General features: G+C 43.0%; 1 protein-coding gene across 6 annotated transcripts in view; it reads left to right on the forward strand.

Annotated features, from left to right (window-relative positions):
- The window catches only part of PTPRG (protein tyrosine phosphatase, receptor type G), a 737,058-nt gene continuing 724,883 nt past the window's right edge, over positions 11,906-24,080 (forward strand). Inside the window, exons 1-2 of one of the 6 annotated variants that reach the window (XM_021070772.1) lie at positions 11,906-12,755; positions 13,614-13,656. In XM_021070772.1, the coding sequence (XP_020926431.1) occupies positions 12,738-12,755; positions 13,614-13,656 (61 nt within the window). In that variant the 5' untranslated portion in view covers positions 11,906-12,737. Of the gene's footprint in view, positions 12,756-12,805; positions 13,657-24,080 lie in introns of those variants that run through there. The other 5 variants (XM_021070771.1, XM_021070773.1, XM_021070768.1 and 2 more) reach the window with 5 other exon arrangements.

A 24,080-nucleotide genomic window follows, 5' to 3' on the forward strand; every position in this document is an offset into this window, starting at 1 on the left:
TAGAACTACTGGGCATCTATCTAGAGAAAACCATGACTCGCAAAGACACATGTACTCCAATGTTCATTGCAGCACTATTTGCAATAGCCAAGACATGGAAACAACTTAAATGTCCATCGACAGAGGAGTGGATCAAGAAGAGGTGGTATATACACACAATGGAATATTACTCAGCCATTAAGAAGAACGAAATACTGGCATTTTTAGCAACATGGATGGACCTAGAAATTATCATGCTAAGTGAAGCCAGTCAGACAATGAGACACCAACATAAATGCTTTCACTGACATGTGGAATCTGAAAAAAGGACAGAATGAACTTCTTTGCAGAACAGATGCTGACTCAAAGACTTTGAAAAACTTATGGTTTCCAAAGGAGACAGTTTGGGGGGTGGAGGATGTGCTGGGGTTGTGGGATAGAAATCCTATAAAATTGGATTGTGATGACCATTGTACAACTATAAATGTAATAAATTCATTGAGTAATAAAAAAAATTGTTGCTTTTGTAGGTGCCCTTTATCTGATCAAGGAACTTCCCTTTTTTCCTAGTTTGCTAATAGTTTTTATTATGAATGGATAATGCTTTCTCTGCTTCAGTTGATATGCCTATATAGTCTTCCTACTCTGCTAATGTGGTAGAATATTTTGACAGATTTTTCAACTATTGAGCCAGCCTTGTATTCCTGGGATAAACTACAGTTGAGAATGGTGTATTATTCTTGGTATATATTGCTGGATTCAACTTGCTGATATTTTATTGAGGACTTTAAAGTCCCTTTTTTTTGTTTAAGCCAGTTTGATTTGGATTTCTGTAACTTACAATTATAAGGGCCCTTACCAGTATTTATAGGTCCAAAAAACTACTGTGACAATTCATAAGAAAGTACAATAGTTTCTGAATATTACAAACAGTGAAGGTTACACAAAAGAGGTATATAAGTTCTCCCTACATCACAAATATTAAAAGTAGAAATTTATTAGTAAATTTCTGCTTAAGTTCCTATAGTTGTTTTAGTAAATATTCCTAGACTTACATAACAATAGTACATTGTTTTTAAAATTGAAATAATTTTATTTTTGAGATTGCACATGTAGTATATACAAGTTGTAAGACATTTAAATAACAAAATGTTAAAAATAGAATATATAGAATATATTTATATATTTATATTTTTACCTGTAATATTATTAGAGATCATTATATTATTATATAACCACATTAATAAAATTTTGATTTTATTATAAATACTATCTGTAACAGTATTTATTAAACATTGCTGTGAATTGGAATCATCTATGAAGCTTTGAAAATGTTGACATCTGTGTTCTACCTGTAAAGATCTTATTTAAATAACATGGGTTATTGCCTCTGACTCAATATTTTAAAAAGCTCTTTGAGTGATTCTAATATTGGTCAAGTTTGGCAATTACTGCTCTAGAACTTAGTTCTTACATGTACCCAGTAACATATACATGTTCTTGTTACGTTCCAAAAATTGAATCAATTATTCTTTAATGTTCAGCAACTTACTTTAAAAAAAAAAAAACATTATTTTCGGGTAATTGTAGATGGATATGCAGTTATAATAAATAATACAGAATTCCTCAAATTGTAAAACATGTTACAATATGATCTAGCATATATATATATATATATATATATACACACACACACACACACATCCAAGAGTATTAAAAATATATGTCCACACAAAAATCTGTGTACAAATGCTCATGACAGCATTATTTATAATAGCCAAAAAGTAGAAATGAGCTAAATATTCATCAACTGATGAGAGGGTAAACAAAACATGATATATCCAGACAATGAAATAATATTCAGCCATGAAATGAAGTACAGATGAACCTTAAAAATATTATGCTAAGTGAAAGAAGCTAGAAACAAAAGTAACATATAGTATGAGTCCGTGTATATGAAATATTCAGAACAAATGCACAGGAAAGAAAAAAGATTGGGTCTTTCATGAAGCTAGAGTTCCCGTCATAGCTCATCAGAAATGAATCTGACTAGTGTCCATAAGGACACAGGTTTGATCCCTGGCCTTGCTCAGTGGGTTAAGGTTCTGGCATTGCCCTGAGCGGTGGTGTAGGTCACACACTGGCTGGGATCTGGTGTTGCTGTAGTTAGACCACTGGTTACAGCTCCTGGGAACTTCCATATGCCACGGATGCGGCCCTAAAAAGACAAAAAAAAAAAAAAAAGAAGCTAGAAAATCTAGGATATTGCTGGATAGGAAGCAAGAGCTTAATAGGTACAGAATGTCTTTTGGAGTTGAAGAAAATCCTGTGGATAAGACAGTAGTACAACTTTGTAAATATACTAAAAGCCACTGAATGTGACTTGCACACTTCTGAATTTAAAATTTTACGATATGTGAATTAAAATTAAAAAAAACTGTTGGAGTTTCTGCTGTGGCACAATGGGATGAGAGGAGTCTTGGGTGTGCTGGGATGCAGGCTAGATCCCAGGCCTGGCGCAGTGAGTTGAGGCGCTCATGTTGCTGGAGCTGCAGCTTGGGTCACAACTGTGGCTTGGATCTGATCCTTGGCCTGGATATTTCATATGCCTTGGGGAGGCCAATAAATAAATAAATAAATAAAAATTTTAAAAGCTGTTATTTAAAAAAATAGAAAAGTAAAGAAAAAATACAGAGAGATTCCAGGTACCCTTCACCCAGTTTCTCCCAGTGGTACTCTCTAGTAAAACTATAATATAATGATGACAACAAGGATACTGACAGTGATATAGTGAAGATAAAGAAAATTCCATTTGCCATCTGTATATTCTCTTGGGTGAAATGTCTCTTCATTTCTTTTGCTCATTTTCTAACTGGTTTATTCGTTTTCACTGTTCAGTTTTGAGAAGTCTCTAAATATTTTAGAAACTAGCCTTTTGTTGGATATATGGTGTATAAATATTTTCTCCCACTCTCCACCTTCCGTATCTTTTCAACCTCTTCTTATGAGTTTTCACAGAGAAAAAGTTTTTAATTTTTGATGAGGTCAAATTTAATCAATTTCCTTTTGGGGAGTTTTCTTTTGGTGTTATTTCTAAGAACTCTTTGCTTAGCCTTAAATTCTGGAGATTTTCTCATTTTTCTCAAAGTTTTATACTTTCATATTTTGTATTTAAGTCTATGATCCATTTTAGTTAATTTTTCTATAAATTGTAAAGTTTTAGCATAGGTTCATTCTTTTTATATTTATAATTTTTCTTATTAGTCTGTGGATATCCAATTTCTCTAGCACCCTTTGTGGAAAAGGCTATCCTTTCTCCATTGAATTACTTTTGCACATTTGTCAAATATATCTTGTTCCAGTCCAATGGAATTTTATGCAATGCTGAAAATGTTCTATGTCTGTACTCTACTATATATATACTGTACTATATATACTACTGTATATGTTTGTTAAGTCAATTTGGTATAAAGTATGGTTTAAGTCCAATATTTCATTGTTGATTTTCTCTGTGAATGATCTATCCATTAACAGTCGAGTGTTAAAATCCTCTACCATTTTTGTTTTGTTGTGTGTTTCTTCCTTGAGAAACACATATATCCAGGAGAATTATCAAATTAAATATGTCAATATATTTAGGTTGCTGATATTGGATGTGTTTATATTTATGGTTGTTATATATTTTTGATAACCTAACCCGTTTATAATTATATAATGACCTTCTTTGTCTCTAATTACCATTTTTGGCTTAACATCTATTTTGTCTGATATAAGTACAGTTTTCCCTGCTCTCTTTTGATTTCCACTTACATGGAATATCTTTTTCCTTCCCTTTACTTTGAATCTGTGTGTTTCCTTAAAGCTCAAGTGAGTCTCTTGTAGGCAGCATACAGTCAGATCTTGGTTTGGGGTTTTTTGTTTTGTTTTTCTGTTTTTGTTTTTTTAATCCATTCAGCCACTGTTGTCTTTCAGTTGCAGAATCAATTCAGCTACATTTAGAGTAATTACTGATAGTAAGGATTCACTAGTGCCATATTATTGTCTTCTGGCTGTTTTATATTTCTCTTATTCCTTTCTACCTCTGATGCTTCATTTTTCTGTGATTTGATGATTTTTTTTGTATTAGTATGCTTTGATTCTCTTCTGTTTATCTTTTATGAATTTACAGTAGGATATTTGCTTTGTAGTTCCCCTGAAGCTTATACAAAACATCTCATGGCTATAATAGTCTATTTCACACCAATAAATACTTAACTTCAAATACATACAAAACCTCTACCCTTTTACAACCTTTCTTGTTATGTTTGTATTGTCAAAATTTACCTCTTTTTGTATTGTGTATTCCTTAACAAATTTTGTAGCTATGATTATTTTTAATACGCAACATTTTTGAAGTTTTGAAACACACTGACCAATTGTCTTTCAGAACATTAAAATTTGTAAGCATTTCACTGTGTTATATCCCATTGGCAGCATATGAGTATCCATTTCACTGCATGTTTACCAGAATTTAGTATAATTAAGGAATACTTTTCATGTAAAATTTTTTCCTTTTTTGTTTGCTTTTTAAAGAGGTTAGTTTGCAGACATACTATATAGGTGAAAAGTCAGACATTTAGAAAAACTTGGGAGACCTCTTTGCTGACAGAAAAATCTGAAACAGAAAAACCTAAATTCACTGCTTTCATGTATTTCACATTTATTTTCTGAAATTGTGGAAAAGATTGTTATGGTTATATGAAAAATATTTTAGGATTTAACAGATTCAATTTTATTTTATTTTATTTTATTTTATTTTATTTTATTTGCTTTTTAGGGCCGCACCCACAGCATATGGAGGTTCCCAGGCCAGGGGTCGAATCAGAGCTACAGCTGTCGGTCTACACCACAGCCACATCAACGCCAGATCCAAGCCACGTCTGCAACCTACACCACAGCTCACAGCAACATCGGATCCTTAACACACTGAGCAAGGTCAGGGATCGAACCTGCAACCTCACGGTTCCTAGGCGGATTTGTTTCTGCTGTGCCAGGATGGGAACTCCAACAGATTCAGTTTTAAAAACATCTTTGTGAGTAGTAGCATAATATTCCTCTAAATGGCTATTTAATTATTTAATTGATTTCCCCATAGTTAAACTTTTTTTTTTTTCCTAATTTTTACCTGGAAATATTGTGACAAGCATTCTTGTTCGTGAACTGTTATCACCACCTGTGATTTCTCTGGACCTATAATGTTTGTGAGTTATATTATTATGATTTTTGGCTCTGAATTCTTTTGCATTTAGATCTGGTAACTAGGCTTCAGGACTTATTTCTGAGACTAGTTTATGTCAGTGACTGCTTTATTCCCCAGTTCCTTGGTGGCCTTACATCAAATTACCTGGCCTGTCAATGCTTTAGTTTTAATTTATTTTTATACTTATTTCTTACCTTAAAATAGGGATAATAATAGTTCCAATCTCCAAAGACTGTTGCCAAGGATTAAATGAGTTATTCCTACTTTTTTCCTGCATATCCTTCTTATGTTCTTTGTTATTTTAATGCAGTAAAAATCGAGAATGAGCCCTGCCTCCATCACTAAGTTGGTCAAGACCAGTACCTTGGTCAAGGCAGGGTTATGGGACCTATGCAAGGGCAATCAAAATATATTTGGGGGAATCAATATAGACACTGTGGAATATCCTTTTCTGAGAAGGAGTCACCAGGAGACAGGAGGTCAAAGGGAAGGAAAGCAGAACCATGAGAGCTTAAGAGGGAGAAGGGAGCCATCACTGGTGGCCCTGGATCCACTCTTACCTAAAGACTTGAAATTTTTTTTTTCTTTTTTTTTTGTGGCCATTTCTGCAGCATATGGAAGTTCCTAGGCTAGGGGGTTGAATCAGAACTGCTGCTGAGAACTACAGCTCGGCAACACTGGATCTGAGCGGCATCTGTGACCTACGCTGCAGCTTGTGACAATGCCTGAACCTTAGCCCACTGAGGGAGGCCAGGAATAGAACTCACATGTGCACAGAGGCAACTTTGGGTCCTTAACCCACTGAACCACAATAGGAACTCCAAGGTCTTGAGCTTTTGAGTAGTGACATGAGTCAATAACTTCCTTTCTTTGCTTCACTTGGTTTGTTTGGGGCTCCTGTTATTCATAACCAAAAAGAGCCTTCTCAGTCATGTTTGCTATCAGTAATCTTACTTTTGAACTAGTGTATTAAACTAGCATTGTTACTTGTTTATTCTTTTAGGCCACTGGATATAGGGTTTACTGTAATGAAAGATATCATTATTATTAGAGGACTTTGAGTTTTGTTGTTGTTGTTTCCAGAATTAACATATCTTTCTAAGTCTTAATTAATTGTGCTCTAAAATAAAACATTGCCCCCACATTTAAAGTTAGAATGACTAGAATGGATTTTCTATTGTTATTGTTTTGCAAACATTGATCTGTGACTAGAAAACAAAGTCACAAGTGTGGTTTGTCTATTAAGGAAAATCATTTAGGGAGAAAATATTAATGGGCTCTGTCTAGGTTTACTAGAGCTACTATAACAAAGTACCACAAACTGAGTGGCTCAAAACAACAGAAATTTATTGTCCCACAGTTTTGGAGGGTAAGAGTCCAAAATCGAAATGTCACTAGGGCCACGCTACCTCTGAAACATGGAGGGGAAAACCTCCTTACCTCTTCCTAGTCTCTGGTGTTTATCATCAATTCTTGGAATTCCTTGGTTTCTAGAGGCATCATTCACACAGCCATTTTCTTCCCATGTGTTTTCACATCTTTTTCCCTCTGAGCCTATCTGTATCTGTGTTCAAATTTTCCCTTTTCAGAAGGAATCCAATCATATCAGAGTAGGTCCCACCCTCATGACCTTGTTTTTACTAGATTACCCCTGTAAAGACTTAATTTCCAAATAAGGTCATATTCTGAGGTACTAAGAGTTAGGACTTCAGCATATCTTTTTGGGAGAACACAATTCAGCCCATGCAGCCACATTTTGTTTAACAGTACATGAAATAGATTCTTTGCAAGGGCCACAGTGCACATCCTTGTTTTCATGCTGTGTGCAAAGCAATTTTACTGTCCTCCCCTCAAGGACTAGGGTCCAATTCCACCTCCCTTGCATCTGGGCTTTTAGACTTGCTTTGACTAATAAAATGCAGTGGAAGTGATGTTATGCCACTGCTACATCTAGATCTCAAGGTACTTTGCATCTTTCACTCTCCCTCCTATTGGCCTGGGATTTCCTCGTGAATAAATCTGAGATGGGCTGTAGGTGGTGTCACTGGCTGAGATCAATTATCAGGAACACGAGTGAGGCTATCTTGCACTGTGTAGACTTGGTTGATCTTCTGGGAGCTGCAGCTGGAGCTGCATGTGTGAGCTCAGACAAAACTAGCAGAAGAACTGTCTAACTGAGCTCAGCCCAAATTGCTGGCCAATAGAATCAAGAGTGAACAGAATGGTTATTTGAAGCAATGAAAGTTTGGAGTGATTTTTTGACATAAGAAAGAAATGATTGCTCCTGTAGATCTGATGTCAGAAACACTTCTATCGTTTACTATCTCAATCACCCTCAGCAAAATCACTTGGTTCTAAGAGCTTCTGCTTCTTTCTTTGTAAAAATTTAAAAGGTGGGTATTTCACTTATCTTTCATCATCAATTGCAGGTTTCAAGTTTTTAGTTTCAATTCAATAAAAACCCAGCTCAAAGAGGTAAAAGGAATAAGCTGAAGAATAGGCTTAAATAGCTGAAAAGTCTGGGGTTTGGTATGGCTTCAAGCATGACTTAATCCAAGAATTCACGTGATGATATCAGAAGTTTTTTGGTCATTCCCTCTCCCTTCTTTGTGTATCAGCCTCCTGTCAATCGGGGTCTTCTCAAGTGAGACCTTCTTTGCTTCTCAAGGCTTACATTTATCCAGCATGGCAAAGCCAGGAGGAAGTTTGATTCTCACTGGACCAGGTGGAAACATGTAGCCATCTCTAAGTCAATAAGGCCAGGGGGTTGAGATGCTCCAAAGAGCCAGGCTGGGATAGATGAGGTGAGTCAGTGAGGGTAGTGATGGAGGAAGAAGGGGTTAGGCTTCCCAAAACCATTTGGGAAGATTAGCACAAAAGAAAGTGGAATGCTTTTACTAGAAGAAAAGAAATGGAAGCTGAGCAGGTAAAAAATAACAGATGTTCATTCCTATAGCTTAAGCTTGTTAAGAAGATAATAGTAATAGTTTATGTTTACTAAATGTTTATTAGGCACCTGGCACTGCTCTCAGTACTTTACTCTTTTTAACCCCCCCCCCCGCCCCTTATTTCTTTGCTTCTTTGCTTTTTAGGGCTGTACCCATGGCATATGAAGTTCCTAGGCTAGGGGTCTAATCGGAGTTGCAGCTGCTGGCCTACACCACAGCCACAGCAACATGAGATCTGAGCCAGGTCTGTGACCTACACCACAGGTCATGGCAATGCTGGATCCTTATCTCACTGAGTGAGACCAAGGACCAAACCTGCATCCTTATGGACACTAGTCACAGGTTTTGTTTCCCCTGAGCCACAGCAGGAACTCTTTAACCTCTTCTAATCTTCTCAATTTAGGAGTAGGTGCAGTTATTATTCCCTCTTTACAAAGGAAGAAGAAACTGAGGCACCTAATGATGAGGTTAAGTGGTTAAGTTGTCCATAGTTGAGCAGGTATAAGTAACAAGAACCCAAATAGACTGGCTTGGGAGATATTGCCTTTAGCTACCAGTGTATACTCAAAATAGATCACCAGCACTATGGTAAGCAGAATTCTAGGATGATTCCAAAGATTCCTACACCTGGTGTATAATCCCCTCTTTGAGAGTGAGACCTGTGAATGTTATGGGGTAGTCACTCCCTTCATAAGGTTACATCATATGGCAAAAGTGATGCGATTGTCACTCCCAAGACTCCTTCAGAGTGGACTGGAGGGAGATTCTACTGTTGCTTTTGAAGTAATAAGCTGCCATGTTGTGAGGGGACCCTCTGGCTGGGACCTGAAGTCGCCTCTCGCTGAAACTTACTTCTAGCCAGCAAGAAAATAGGGATATTCAGCTGATAGCTACAAAGAACTGGATTCTGTCAATAATCTGAATGAATTCTGAAGAGGACCCTGAGCTCCAGATGAGAATGCTGGCTGACGCCTTGATTTCAGCCTACGGAGACCTGGAGTAGTTATGTTGTGCTCCAACTTCTGACCTACAAAGCTGTGAGGTAATAAACGTGTACTGTATTGTTTTAAGCCACTAAGTTAGGGAATAATTTATTACCAAAACCAGCACCTTCTCTTTGCAGCCTTCTTATCTTCCCATGGGGTAGATAAACACTTCTAAGGCTCTTCATACTTTTTTGGCACTCCAAGGGCCAGTACACCGACTGCCCTGGATGGCTCACCGTATTATGAAGCCCTCACATCATCACCTGGGGGTTGTAATCAGCAGGTAAAGGGAGCATTGTTAGGTCCACTGCCTGTCGTTCTGTACTGCTAACACTTGATAGAGTGGTGTGTATGAGCTGTTCTGTGATTGATTGTAGAGTGAATGAAAAGGCATCCTGAGTCATGTCTTTAACATTCTATTTTATTATGGGAACTGGTGGAACTGGTGGGGACTGGGTTGTAGAAAGTTTCTTCCAAGAGCACTTTCTGGTACACTTCAGCCTGGGCATCCAGGATACTCAACAGCCCAGACCTAATCTGACATTAATTTTTATTATGGGGCCTCCTAAATGATAAGGGCAGTGGCAATTCATTCTCCAAACCAATGTGCGATTTCCCCCATTCCTAAACCATTTCTTCCCATCCCACATTTCAGTATCTTCTCAAGACATTATTTCTCTGCTTTTTCACATCTCTGGAGGCAGACAGACCTGAGAACCTCATCTGTGCTACTCACTAGCTGGGAATCCATTATTCCCAGCTCTGAGCATGTTTCTGGATCTATAAATGAGGAAAATAATTCTGAACAATGGCAGCTGTTGTAAGGACTCTGTGAGAGAGTGTATCCTGCACTTTGGAAGGTAAGCTCCACACAGGGCAGGGGCCTGTCCTTTTGGTTCATGGCTGTATCCCCAGTTGTCTCCTCCCCTCAATAAGTGCTCAGTATATTTGTGGAATGAACAGTTTAGAGAAATAATTTAGCACAATGCCTAGTACATGGTAAGCATTCCAAATGACAGTTTTTATTACATTCATTTTGCGAAGGAGGAACTCATTTGGGGATGGTTATCCAGGTGTTATGTTCTGATTCAAATTCCTCGGGATTTCCTCATTTTATCACTCAATTTTTAATGAGGTAGCCAGACACATAGGGGTTATATGAACCTCTCAAAAGTTTCCACTGACCTATGGACATCCCTTAAATACAACACTTCCAAGAAAACTGACCCTCTCAAGCATTTATGGGGGAATCAAGATTCCAACAAAACCAGGAAGGACCAAACTCCAAAACAAACAAACTCAACTCATTCCCCACCCTGGGGCAGGGTGTTCACTCCGTTCTGCTAAAGATGGGAGGGGGAGGGCTCCCCAGGAACTTCCTGGCTTTTATTAGTCCCTAATCCCAAATTTAACTTTTCAAAGGTTTTTCTTTTGGAAGTGTGGGTGTAAAACTACTTCCCTAATCACATCTTGTGGGAGGATTTCGAACATGTGTATATTATTTGAAAACCTAGCATCCGGTTGGGATGTTTGGGTGGGTGGAGGACCCTGCGTGGTGGGATGAAACAGCAGGGGCATGATAAAAACAAGTCAAGATGGCTTTTAAACTGAGGCAGAAAAATTAGGCAAAAATTACAAATGGCTAATTACTTTGGCTGAATTACCCATTTAATCAAAAGCCCACCTCCCCCACTTTTAGCACCGCCATAAGAGGGGAAAATAGGGCGCTTAGAAGTCTTAGCGATAAAGATCTCTCTCACCGAGAGCCAAGGGACAAAACTCTAACAGATAAGCCCAGTCCTCCCATTTCCCTCACACGCCTCTCCGCGATTGCTAAAGAGGTTGCGGCTCCCCGAGTAGCTGCCAGGAAATCGGTCCTGCCCAGGGGCGCAGCTTTCACCCAGTCAGGGGTAAGAGGCGCACTTCCTGCACCCTCTCCACCACCAGGCCGGAGTAAGGGAACCTTCCCTCCTCCTGTGAAGCCGCGAGTTGGGAAAACTCTGCCACCGAACCATCGTGGCGCCGGGAAAAGGGGTGTGGGACTCGGAAGGACAGGATTTCAAAAGCCTAGGATCGATATGCCTCCCCACCCCCACCTCTCCCCAGTCGGGAACATGGCCAATGGAAGGCGGAAAAGAAAAGGAAAAGAGAGAGAGAGAAATGAAGAAAAAAATTAAATCTCAAAGCTCAGTCCGAGTGCAAAGGCCATTCGGCTTTGTTTCCAAAGCGGGGGAATTCGCCAGGCTGGGGGGCGCAAGCAAGGAGTGAGCAGGGCGCGCCCCGCCGCGGCGCTACCAAGGCGCGGAAACCCAACACGAAACCCCATCACGCTATGAAGGCAGCCGTCGGCCCCCCTCCTCTCTTCAAACCCGAGCCTGGGCCCCTACAAGTCTCCCGTCCGCGAAAAACGCTGACGGGGTCCAGGGGACAGCTGCCAAAGCCGCTCAAACTGCGGCGTCTTTAAGAGCTAGCTGAACGGGAATCTGGCAAAGACTCGCTGACCCCTAGAAGCAGCTGCCCTTCTCCCGCTTTCCGAGACCCAGCCAGAGCAGCCCTCGGCACCCAAACTGCCCCCGCCGAGTCCACAGCACTCCGGCCTGGCGAGGGGAGAGAAGTGGGCTGTGGGACCCCACAGAGGCGGGAGCCGAGCGTGGCTGCTTTAAGAGCGCGGTGCGCGCGCGCCCGCTGCCGGCAGCCCCGCTGCGCGTCCCCGCAGTCTCCGCGCGTCCTTGATCGCGCGCCGCCGCCACCGCCGCCGCGCGCCCCCTGCTCGCTCGCCGGCTTTAAAGTCTCTGCCAGGATCCATGCTCACATGTTACTTCCTGTATGGAGGCATGGCTAGTTTCCAGCCCCGCGCTCCCCGATCCTCCCCAGCTCGCGCCGGAGCCACAACTTTCAGGAGCATGGACTGAAGGCGCCCTCGCCCCAGCGCCCCTCTGAGATCCTTTGTGTTTTCCTTGGTTTCCTCTAGCCGTTTCTATTTTGGGGGGGCTCTTCGCTCCTCCTGCCACTACCCTCCCCTTCCCTGCTCGCAAACATGCCTCCTTCCTTCCCGGGGCCCTGGAAGGAGCTGCCTGCCTGAAGCCCGGAGACGCTGTGCCGCGCTCAGCCCCGCCGCCGCCCGCCGGCTTTAGGGCTGCGCTGCCGATTCAAGTTGGGGATCCTCGGCTGCTAGCCGCCGCCGCCGCCTTCAGTCCCTGCCTGCCCCGGGCCCCGGGCATCGCCGCCGCGCGCCGACTCCTCGCCCTGCTCGCTCCTATTTGAACAGAAAACAGCCCTTCTCCGCCGAGGATCGTCCCCAGCGTGGCTCCACGTTCCCGGTCACTTTTTGAGATTTTTCCGGGGGGCGCTCAGCGGTTTCCCGGATTCCAGGGGGACTTGGGCCGCCGAGAGCGGGGGGCCCGTTGAGCGGGCGAGCAGGGGAAGAGCCCAGGCTTGGAGGCTCACACGGAGGCAAGAACTTATTCAACAAGTTTACCACCCCCCTGCCTTCCTCTTTTCGATGTGCGTTTTCGGACATGCGGAGGTTACTGGAACCGTGTTGGTGGATTTTGTTCCTGAAAATCACCAGTTCCGTGCTCCATTATGTCGTGTGCTTCCCCGGTGAGTGCCGGCCGCCGAGGGACGCGGCCCTGGCCGGCGCGCGCGGGGGATATGGAGTTATTCCCGGGGCACGGAGCTCAGGCACCCGTCCCCGGGACCCCGGAGAGAGTGGAGGGGGGTCGGGCGCCCATGAAGGGGAGAGGGATACGCTCCGCTGGCTCTGGCAGCATTTAGGGAGGCTGGCGGTTGGGGAGGATGGAAGTAGGGGCTGGCCGGGAAGGGGGCCGGGGGCCGCAGAAGTCTGTGTTTCTCTCGGGTTTGGGGGGCCTAAGGGGGCCGGAGTCGGGAGAAAAGAAGACTCATTCTGCTGATTCGCCGCTGTTCGGGGGAGCTAGAGCTCTGGGGTTTTTGAGACCGGGGCAATGGGGAGGATGCCTTTGTGGGTTTGGGGGGCGCAGGGTGCGCCCCTTGCTCAGACGGGGTTTGAAGGAGCTTATGGGGGGGCGTGATTTGCTGCTCCCCGACCCTTTGGGGAGGCTGGTGCCCAGACGGTGGAAGCTGAAGGCTGGCCGTGAAGAATCGGGGATGTTGGGAACAGCCTGCGTTCCGGTCCCAGGGGTCAGGGGCGACCCTGGCTCGGGGGCTGGGGCTCGGGTTGCGCTTTGGTTCCGGCAAAGGGGCTTTCTTGGGCCCGGGCCCCTGGCCGTTGTGGGAGGGCAGGGAGCAGACGGTTTAGGGAGATCCGTGGCTCCCTTAGCCCGGGCCCGAGGCTCCTCTATCCCGCAACTCTGGTCGGCAGGACAGCTTCGGTGGGGGTGTGGGTGGTGGGGGGCGGGTCGGCGACTGGGTTGCTATTCGCGCCGGGGCGGATTTTTTCCGTCTCCCGCCCTACCTACCTTCATCTTTGCCCTTTTGCAGGCTGTTCGCGGCTGGCAGCCCAGACCCGCACCTTTCTGTTCGGGTAAAGACAGGAACAGTATTGATCAGTGATGAAGATAATAAATCACCGCACGTAGCAGTGTGCGGCTCTGCGACCCTCGACTTCCAGCCCTCCACTGGTCGACCCCCTTTCTCTTTCTGTTCCGGGAGGGCAGAGGCCAGCTGCCTACATTTTCCCTCTTGCAGCCCCCTTCTCCCTCCTGGCTGCAGCCTCGAGCTCCCTTGAATCTGTCCGGCCCCTTCCTGGGAAGTGGAGGCCAAGCCCTCTGCCCTAATTGGAAAAGGGATGGGGAAAATGGGGCGATTTCGTTTTCCATCTTTCACTCTCCTAAGGACAAGAGGCCCCCGCCCCCCTATTTTCTGCTTTCTCATCTACCAGCTCCTAGATACTCGGAGGTGAGGGTTATCCAGAAAAAAAAAGGAATATGCCCCCCGATGGTCACAGCCGCCTGTCCCCTGGCGGTCCGAGCGCACGGTTTTGGTGCAGCGGGTCCCCCAGCTCCGTCATGAGCACTAGAGCAGGGCGCGGGCGCTCTTGCTGCCCTCGGGGACTGGCAGCGAGTGTCCCCTTTGCAGGTACGGGGGTGCCCTCGAAGGACAGAGAGCCAAAGCCCTGCCCCTTTTCTTCGGTAACCCCCTTTTCCCTCTGCGCATCCTCTTGCCCCCAGAACCGCACGGAACTCCTGCCACAGCCCAGAATCCCAGCTTAGATGCCGAACGAGGACGTGTGTCCACACTTAGCCTGAGGCCCGGAGTTGCCCACCAGGATTCTGCCTCCACCAGGGGCTGGAGGAGATGTGGACACTTACTCTTAAAAATGTGCCCCTTCATCCCCCAACCCCCGCTCAGCATTTATGTTAATCATCTTCCCCCTCTAGACTTTCTTCTTTGCAATAGACTTGCCGGCTGAGTGGGCTCAGGTGCTTACTGGCGTCGAGCTTTGTAAGGGTCACGCTTTAATGGGGGCAGTGGGAAGCAGCAGGAGCACAACCTTGAGAAGTATGAGGAATTTCTAATGTCCACTTCTGGCCTTCTCCTTATGTTCGGGTGTGGAGTCAGTGGGCCAGCTGGGATTTTCTTTTTACTGATGTCTGAGGAAACCTGAAATCCAAAATGGGACTGCCAGTGATGCCGCCTGTGTGGGGCTGGGACAGTTTTCATCTTCCACATTTACTATGCGCGCCAACGCTGCGAGGTAAATAAATAGCCCACACAATGGTCCGGGAGCCGAAGGATGTCGGAAAGCTAAGGGGCAGAGGTGCGAGGCGCAGGGAAGGAGGGTTGTGGTTAGGAAAAGTGCAGCCGGAGAGGTGCAGCAGCAGCCTTTGCAACCAGGCAAAGTTAAAAATGCCAGAGCCAGAGATGCCAGTTTTCCGTTTTCCGAAGGTGCTGTGACGCCGCTGGACCTCAGGGGGCGCCCCCGAGCTACTAGTCAGACTCCCGCCACCTCCACCCGTCCAGCTTGGCCACCTAGGTGCGGTTGGGCTGGAGTGCTCCGCTGGGGCATGCAGTTACGACTGGGAGCGAGGAGGCGGCCTCATCTCCACCCTGCTGCTCCTGGGCGGCTCTAAACCCGTGGGGACTGGAGTTCGCTTTGGGACCCCCCTTCTTGCCAGCCCCTTCTTGCCCGCCCTAACCTGGGAAGCATATATCTGGCTGACAGGGGGATAAAAAGGTTTATGGTGTGGGATTAGGGTCCTCCTTGTGACACTTTAACCAACATCCCTTGTTATTTTCTTTGTTTTCTCAGAATCACTCCAACTTTTCTTATACATTTGCTCTTAATTCCTGTTCAGGACACAGGGTAGCAGTAATTTGAGAGGGTTTTGGAAACATTACTCTGGCATGGGTCTTTCCGCTGGAGGGAAACAGTGACTTTTAGGCTCTCAACAACAGTATGGCAGGTGTGAGGCCTGAGTCGCCATTAGTGTTTCAAGCGATGTTTCCACTTTCCAGAGCAGAAGTGTTATCGACATGATATAGTGCATAGTATATTCTTCTCTGACATCTAGAAAAATACCCTTGTGGAAAAATTTATGCAGTGAAAAGATATAATGGGCCCCTATGAACCCCTTACCCAGCCACCACAGCTACAACTCAGTTTTCCCTCTTTCATACCCACCCCACTATCCTCATTATTCTAAAGCAAGTCTTACATATAGTTCATTTAAACATTTGGCATATATCTCTAATCGTTGAGAATTTAAGTTCCTCCAACAGGATATAAATTATGTTCTTCGAAAGGGTTAACATTTTATGTATTTTACATCCTTAAGCTACTCAGCATAAATGTAAATTTGTTTTTAAATTGATTTCTTCTCTCTTTCTGTGCTCTGAGTGAAGCCTTTCTCTTTGATTCTGATATGTTTTGTACGGTAATTACATTACATCTAGGAGGCTGACGTTGGAAGCATTTCAGATGGATAAGCTCTGCTGTATACCTTGGATGTGTCAGAATTGCAGGATCCATGATTGATGTCTGGTGAATCTTCCTCTGAGCTTTCTCTTGGTGTATTTGTATGTACTTACTTTATTCCTGGTGGACATCCTTTATGGCTTTCCTAGAAAAATGCAGAAGTAGTATTTGTAAGTCAGTAATCTTACTCTTTAGGGCTGGGGCGAGAAATTGTGCAGTCCCTACCCCCACTTCTTTCTCCAAAGTATCTTGTTTAAAGATGGAGAATCTTTGTCTGGTTTTGAAACTTGGTCCCTCTGATGCAGTCATGGAATAAAATATTTGATGTTTCCTTCTAAACAGTGTTCATCTTATAAAATTAATGAAGTTAGAATATTAGTGCAAATAGGCATGACAGGACCTTTTGGAAGAAGGGAAAGTTGCTGTTGCCAAAGGCAGAATGGTTATTGGAAACGTTGGCTGAAATGAGAAAAAGAACTAACCAATAGTGAAGCTCTGGGCATCTCCCCTTAATTATGGGCTCGTTTTCACTGAATAAGAGAGAATGTTGTTTACAGGAGACAGTACAGGGAATGCTGACGATTTAACACAGCAAAACAAAAAAATCCTTTCAGATTCATCTTTCTAGTCTGGAAAACTCCCATGTTAATGTATAACCAGTTACCTATCAAGGCACTAATTGGAATGAGCTTTCTTGCCTTTCATGAAAGATCATTTAAAATACCCCAGAGCAATTGTTATTAGGACCCCCTCCTACTTCCTCACCCACTCCCTCATGTTCCTAGAAACTGCTTGACCAGAAGGACAGTCTGGACACTTTAGCAATACCTAGGTGAGGAAAGTGATTAAGTGTTGCCAGTACTCTGTTGCTTTACCTCTTCCCTTTTATGTTGAAAAAGTTTTTTGTTTTTGTTTTTCCTTTTTTTTTTTTTTTTTAATCTGAATATACATTCAGCATTTTACTTAGAGCATGCAGGATAATGCAGTGTCATTTCTAGGCAAGTTAAAGTTGTAATGTGGGTGTGCATTCTGTGTTGCAAGATTGAACAAAAATTGTGATTAACACTAATCTTAGGGTATAGCTTTCATGTGGTCACATTTCATAAATTAGAGTTTATGGGAGAAATTCAGAGCCTCTGAGGTTATCTCAAAAGTGTGTATTGCCACCCTCTCCCTCCATAAGCTCTTGGTGTTGCTTTGCTTATAGGTTGACCATTATCAAGTGATGGGTGATTATCACTGAAGCTGCATTTTTGGCCATCTGTGTAGCGAATAAAAGGCCTGTGTATCAAATAATACAAAGGAACCCAAGGAAATGTTCCCTGCCTCCACTTGTAGTTTTCTGTCTGAGCTTCATCTAGGTAAAGCTGGTAGCTACTAGGGAGGGGCTCAGGAAAGTGAGAATGTTCTGAGAAGAAAGAGCCTGCCCCCAACAGGCAGTAAGAGCTGCATGTGGAATTCCCTGGCCGGCCTTTGCTGAATTTGAACCAGAATAAAGTTGCCTGGTTACACATTGAGGCCCTCAGTAAATATTCCCAAGTGATTAAAAGAGCAGATACTGACATTTGCCTTTTGGAGAAATGGGAGTGACCATCTTGCTGATAAAAGACCCAAATCTAGGACTATGTCAGTGTTCTGTGCACTTAGAAGATCAAGAGCACATCTGTAAAAAAGTTATCTGTAACTGATTAGCTTTGACTTTTTTTTTTTTTTTTTTTTGCTTATTTCTGTATGTTTGTTTACATGGAGTTGTAACAAAGAAATCACTTCAAAACGATATATATATATATATATATATATATATATATATATATATACTTTTTTAGGGCCACACCCTTGGCATATGGAGGTTCCCAGGCCAGGGGTTGAATCAGAGCTGTAACTGCTGGCTATGCCACAGCCGAATTCAATGCCAGATCTGAGTTGCATCTGTGATCTACAGCAACAACAGATCCTTAACCAACTGGGCAAGGCCAGGGATTGAACCTGCAACCTCATGGTTCGTTTCTGTAGTGCCACTATAGGAACTTCAAAATGATATGTATTTTTAAAACCCCTGCTTTTTTTTTTTGGCTGCCCCACAGCATATGGAGTTCCTGGGCCAGGGATCAGATCCCAGCTGCAGTTTCAACCTATGCTGCAATGCTGGATCCTTATCCCACTGTGTGGAGTGGCGGGGGTTGAACCTGTGTCCTGGTACTGCAAAGATGCTGCTGGTCCCATTATGCCACAGTGGGAACTCCCTCACTCCTTTTTCCTACAGTTCCTTTTGGTTTCAAATTTCCAAGACCAAGGAATTGTTCATGACTCTTAAAAAAAACAAGTCTGGGAGTAATGTAGGTGACTTCCCGAAAAGTCTATAATGATTGAAATATATGACAGAAAAATTTGTGGTTTGCTCCTAAAAGGCCTGTGAGGTTTATCAGTGCTGGTTGTGCTTGAGGTAGCTAGGGGGCTCCATGTGCTGTTATCTCCTCCTGCAGGGACACCTAGATTTAGAGGGCCATTTCACCTGATGTCTTTCGTAGCAAAATAGTTGGTGTTTTGATAGAAAAAAATATATCAGCTGTGTGAGTTGGCTTGCCAGGCCTTTGTAGGCTCAGAATTTTTATGACTACAGCACTTGATGTGACTAATTTGAAAACCATTTTACAAAGTGATTTTAGGGCTGGATGGGGGAATGACTATCAGCTTACCAGGTTCCAGATGTGCCTGGTTTCTCTTTTCAAACTCCCCCTAACTGAATTGGGTGGTTTTCCGGCTGTACTTGGGGTGGAGGATGGAAAGGAACTTCCACATTGAAGGAGAATCACTGTGCTGTTTTATCTGCATCTAGAAAGGAGAAATCTTTAGGGGCCTGGAACTTGTTAATTCATTTTATTTCCTTTATAAACCTGGTAGCCATGGAAAGTTGTTTAAAATATATCAGAGTATAGTCTTGAGCCAGTTGGCATTACTAGCCAGTTGCCATTACTAGCTGTGTTGCTTTAGACAAGTTACTTAACCTCTCCGCCCCTCCCCCCAATCCCCTTTGCAAAATGGTGTAGTGATAGGGCTTCTTGAGGCTTGAATGAGAATGCGTGCTAAAGGACTTAGTACTTTGCATGGGAAATAATAAGTGCTCAATATAGTAACCATTTTTGTGTGTGTGTGTATTAAAGAAATTTGGGTAGAGTATATAGGAGGAGGAAAATTGAACTGAAAAAGACAGCTGTGTTTAAGAACAAATACATTTTCAGAAAATTTGTATAAACTTGCATGGATTTTGTGCCTGGATTTGCTATTGAGAGTGAGGCTGGCATGAGGATATCCCATGTACATTTGATAAAATTGTTACTAATTTGTGGTTCGAAGAAATGAGAACGCCTCAATGAGGTCTGAGATACCTTCTTGCTTACATCGCAAGGGAGATCTCCACTTTCCTTGCTCAAAATGGGAAAAATGTTTTCCGCAGGCTTAAAAATGTACCCATGTGAATCTCCAAGATCTCTATATGGTGTAACCCTTTATCGAAAGAGCTGCTTGGTCCTGCACCCTGGAATGCCCAATTCCCTTCTAAGGCCTGCTTTGTTGTGTTGTAAACAAGGAGAATGGGTTTACATGTGACTGTCATTTCTGGGTTTTAATTGTGTGCCATGAATGGGAAGCAAACAGTAGTCCTTGGGTGTTGCTTTTATTTTATGCTTGTGTGTCACTTGAACACACTTATGCCCTTGTCTCCATATCTTCATGGATTCAGACCTGTGGAGTATACAAGAGAGAACCACACACTGTGCATGCAAAGCTCCTGCCCTCTAATCAATTTTTTGCAAACTGAAATCAGCATGATGGTTTTCTGACCAAACAACAATCTACAATTTTGAACTACTCGACTTAGCTATTTTGGGACTGTAGCAAAGTGACACAGTTGGCTGCTGAAATCTAGCAACTAAAAAGGAAGCAATGAAAGCATAGTTCATGGAATATGTAACACTTCCATGTAAGAAAATAGGACAACTGGTCTTATTTTGGGGGCTGCAATACTATTTTCCTAACGAGGAGAGGAAGCAGTTGTCAGTTGATATTGCAGTGGATATGCAATAAAAGTATATTGCATTTTTATGCTTTTGAGGAATTCATACCATTTATTAGATGAATCCAAGTGGTATTTGAATTCTGACACCATTGCAGCCACATGAATTCCACTGCACACTTAAATCAGATCAACTTATCAATTTGGAATAATTTAGATAAGAGACGCAGCTATTAGCAATGTATCAAATATAAAAGCATAGTCCAGGAGTTCCTGTCATGGCTCAGCAGAAACGAATCTAGCTAGTATCCATGAGGACGCGGTTTGATCCCTGGTCTTGCCCAGTGGGTTAAGGATCTGGCGTTGGCGTGAGCTGTGCTGCAGGCCAGCAGCTACAGCTCTGATTCGACCCTTAGCCTGGGAACCTCCATATGCCATGGGTGCAGCCCTAAAAAGATAAAAGAGAAAAAAAAAGCATAGTGAGGAAATGTCACTGACTTTTCAAGAGTCAAGTAAGTCAGGAATTGTCAAAAGGATTTATTTACAATGCAGTGGTTATTTATAAGAAATGAGTTCTATTAAAAAATTTAAAATATCACTTTTCCTGGAGTTCCCGTCATGGCGCAGTGGTTAACGAATCCGACTAGGAACCATGAGGTTGCGGGTTTGGTCCCTGCCCTTGCTCAGTGGGTTGACGATCCGGCGTTGCCGTGAGCTGTGGTGTAGGTTGCAGACGCGGCTCGGATCCCGTGTTGCTGTGGCTCTGGCGTAGGCCGGTGGCTACAGCTCCGATTGGACCCCTAGCCTGGGAACCTCCATATGCCACGAGAGCGGCCCAAGAAATAGCAAAAAGACAAAAAAAAATATATATATATATATATATATATATATATATATATATATATCACTTTTCCTGAAGTGTTTCGATTTGTTGAGGATGGTGGTTAGGAGCCGACTGTGGCCTTGGCTGGGTAGTTGGGATGGTCACTATGTCGCTGGACAAATGACTCAACATCCTGTGGAAGTGAGGTTGGGTGGTAGTGGGGGTCTGGGAGTCCTAGTTAATATATAATTCTTATTCAGGAACCGCACTAGGACCTCAGAGGTCCAGATTGAAATTCTTGATTTGTTGCAGCAGTGTTACGCTGAGAAAATGGCCTCGGTTTTTAATCTCTTAAAATGGGAGCAGTGGTTATAACGGCCCACAATGGCCAAGCATTTGCCGTGATCTAGCTGCTGTGCCTGAACTTTTATATGCCTTTAGTCCTCTTTGGAAGAAATCTTGACTATCCTCACTTGAAGACAAGGAGACTAAAGTGGAAAGGAGGTTGTGACTTGTTCAAGGTAACTTCTGTACTAAGTGATGATAAAAAGAGATTATATCTCTCTAATCATTCTTAGGATCATTTTGAGTAAAAATTGTTGATATGCATTTGGAAGATGTTTTTCCTAATCGAACAGGAAAGGCTTTTCATATTTCGTGCTATTACTTTTCCTGTGTAAGCAAGTACCATAAACACTGGGGAAAATAAAGGTATCTTCCTGTGTTTGCTACAATTAAATAAAGAAGTAATGCAATTAGTATAGGATTTTATTTGGTTACATTGAAGAGACGACCTTTCCACAAATTACTTTAGCTTCTGAATAAGCTGATAATAACTATGGATAGAGTGAGTTTATTGGTGGTTTCTCTGACTCCTCTTCCAAGGAGGATCTACATTGATTTAGTTTATAATTTGAGAACTTTTGTTTATGGCGTTGAATAGGGTTATAATAATGGGGTATTATCATCATCCCATATATCATTTAAGTGTACACTGCAGGCTCTGAAATACAACTTCAGGAAAATGTCTGAGGGAGTTATACTTGGCACAAGATGATTTGGGTTCTGGATTTTTCCTCTGGAGTTTAGAACTAGCCATGGGAGCCAGCCAGGCCAGCTGTGGGATCTGGGCAAGATGCTGGGTTTCTTTGAGGTTATTTTCCTCACCCTTAACTAAATGAGTTCTAAAATTCTTCTGGAATTTTAGGGGTTGTTGTTTCCAGCCTGGGTGGTTTGGGAGGTTATGGCCTTTCTACAGTATACAAGTTGGATGCCTAGTCCATAGTGAAATGTGACTGTGAGGGGTCCTTCTTGTTAGCTTTACTCTGAGAGTTTGCTTCTTAAGCTGCTAGGAACCCTTTGATTTGTTCAAAAACCTGGTGGGAGAATTTCCTGAGGGAGTTAAGCAAACAAAGTAGTGAGTGGATCTTCGGTCATAAAATGCCTATAAGCTATTTTTTGTTTTTAAACATGAAACCTTATTTCTCCTGGAGTCCAAGTTAAAAAAAAAAGCTGTAATTTTTTCCCCAATGCCAGTGAGGTTATATCTGGCTTTTAAAACTATTGAATGTGATTTAGGATTGGGATGGTGATAGCAAGATTCTTTATTTAAAAAGAAACCTCCAGGTTATTTCTCTAAGTTCCTCTGGAAAAGAGAAATGGAGAAAGGACAGTCTTTCTGGTTTTTTGGAGTTCTGCAGGGGGCATCTGGCCAGCTGGTGTTCTGTTTGGCCATACTGTGTCGAAAAAAAGTTGAATTGAAAATTAGGGCATTTCTCATTCATGTTACCAACAAGTAGATTCAGAATACCTGCTTTGTACCAGGCGCTGGGGAGACAGTAGTGACCAAAACAGATGGAGATGCCTGCCCTTATGGGAGCGTCTTATAAACATCTGGGTAACTTATGGAAAATCGGAAGGTATAGCAGCCGAAGGTGTATGTCTTGCTTGACGACAACAGTAAAGTGGAATTAAACAGTGACTGCCCAAGGTGGGCCACTCATCTGGCCTGCAGTGGTTATTTACAATACTCCGCTGATCCCTGGAGGTTTTTGCCACTCGCAGAGGTGATTTCTAGATTTCTACCCAAGGGACAGTTTTTTTTTTTTTTTCTTTTTTTTTCCTGGTGTTGCTTGTTTGAGGTTTTGTATTGCTTGGATTGGTTGTGCACAAATGTGTGTGCATGCTCGGGTGCCGGCACGTGCATCATTGGCTGATGAAATGGTGTTGTTCCTGTTGGTCTGAAGCCCAGCCCTCCTGCCTGTCCTTTCTTGGTTTTGCCCTTGGCTGCTTGGATATTTCTTAATAATGGGGCAAGTTATACTGCTGATTTCAGTTGCTGTTGGCTTGTTCAATTTTAAAAAGTTATGTTTTTAAAAACGTTCTCATTTAAGAGCTAGTGCCTTTGGTCACTTTCCTGTTACCAAACTTACCAAGAAGGGGATGATGTGGGGGTAAGGGAGGGTAGGCCAGTGACCAATATAGTAGAATCTGAGGAAATTAATGTGGAGATGTCACGTGAATTAGTGGGTCACTTGCCAAAGAGCTTAATTTTTTCACATAATCTCCCTGCCCCAGTAGTTTTTTGCACATGACAGTTATGTATGGATTTCTAATATATGATAGAAATATCACATATCTTAATTTTTCCAACAACAGTATATGAAAATCTGAACTTTGGGTGGAGTAGAGTGTTCAGCTTTTTCTTTTTTTCTTTTTTGCTTTTTATGGCCACACCCACAACATATGGAGGTTCCCAGGCTAGGGGTTGAATCAGAGCTACAGCTGCTGGCCTACGCCACAGCTGCAGCCACAGCAACATCAGATCTGAGCTGCATCTATGACCTGCACCACAGCCCATGGCAACGCCAGATCCTAACCCAGCGAGTGAGGCCAGGGATTGAACCCACAACCTTGTGGTTCCTAGTCAGATTCATTCTGCTGCACCGCGATGGGAATTCCCGAGTGTCCAGCTTTTAATAAGGGCACTTGGAAGATCTAAGGAGGTGATTCATTCATTCTAATTCTAGCATGTGTTCTTTAAGAAGTCATTATAATATATGGTACATTTACATGAATTGTTCACATATGATTCAGAGCCTAGTTAGACTCTATGGCCTTTGAGGGCAAGGTCTTGTTCCTTCTTCCATCTGCTGAATCCTCAATAGTCATATCTGAGCACAGATAGAGTGAGTG

The sequence above is a fragment of the Sus scrofa genome, chromosome 13 (genome assembly GCF_000003025.6).
Source record: "Sus scrofa isolate TJ Tabasco breed Duroc chromosome 13, Sscrofa11.1, whole genome shotgun sequence".
Classification (NCBI taxonomy): Eukaryota; Metazoa; Chordata; class Mammalia; order Artiodactyla; family Suidae; genus Sus; species Sus scrofa.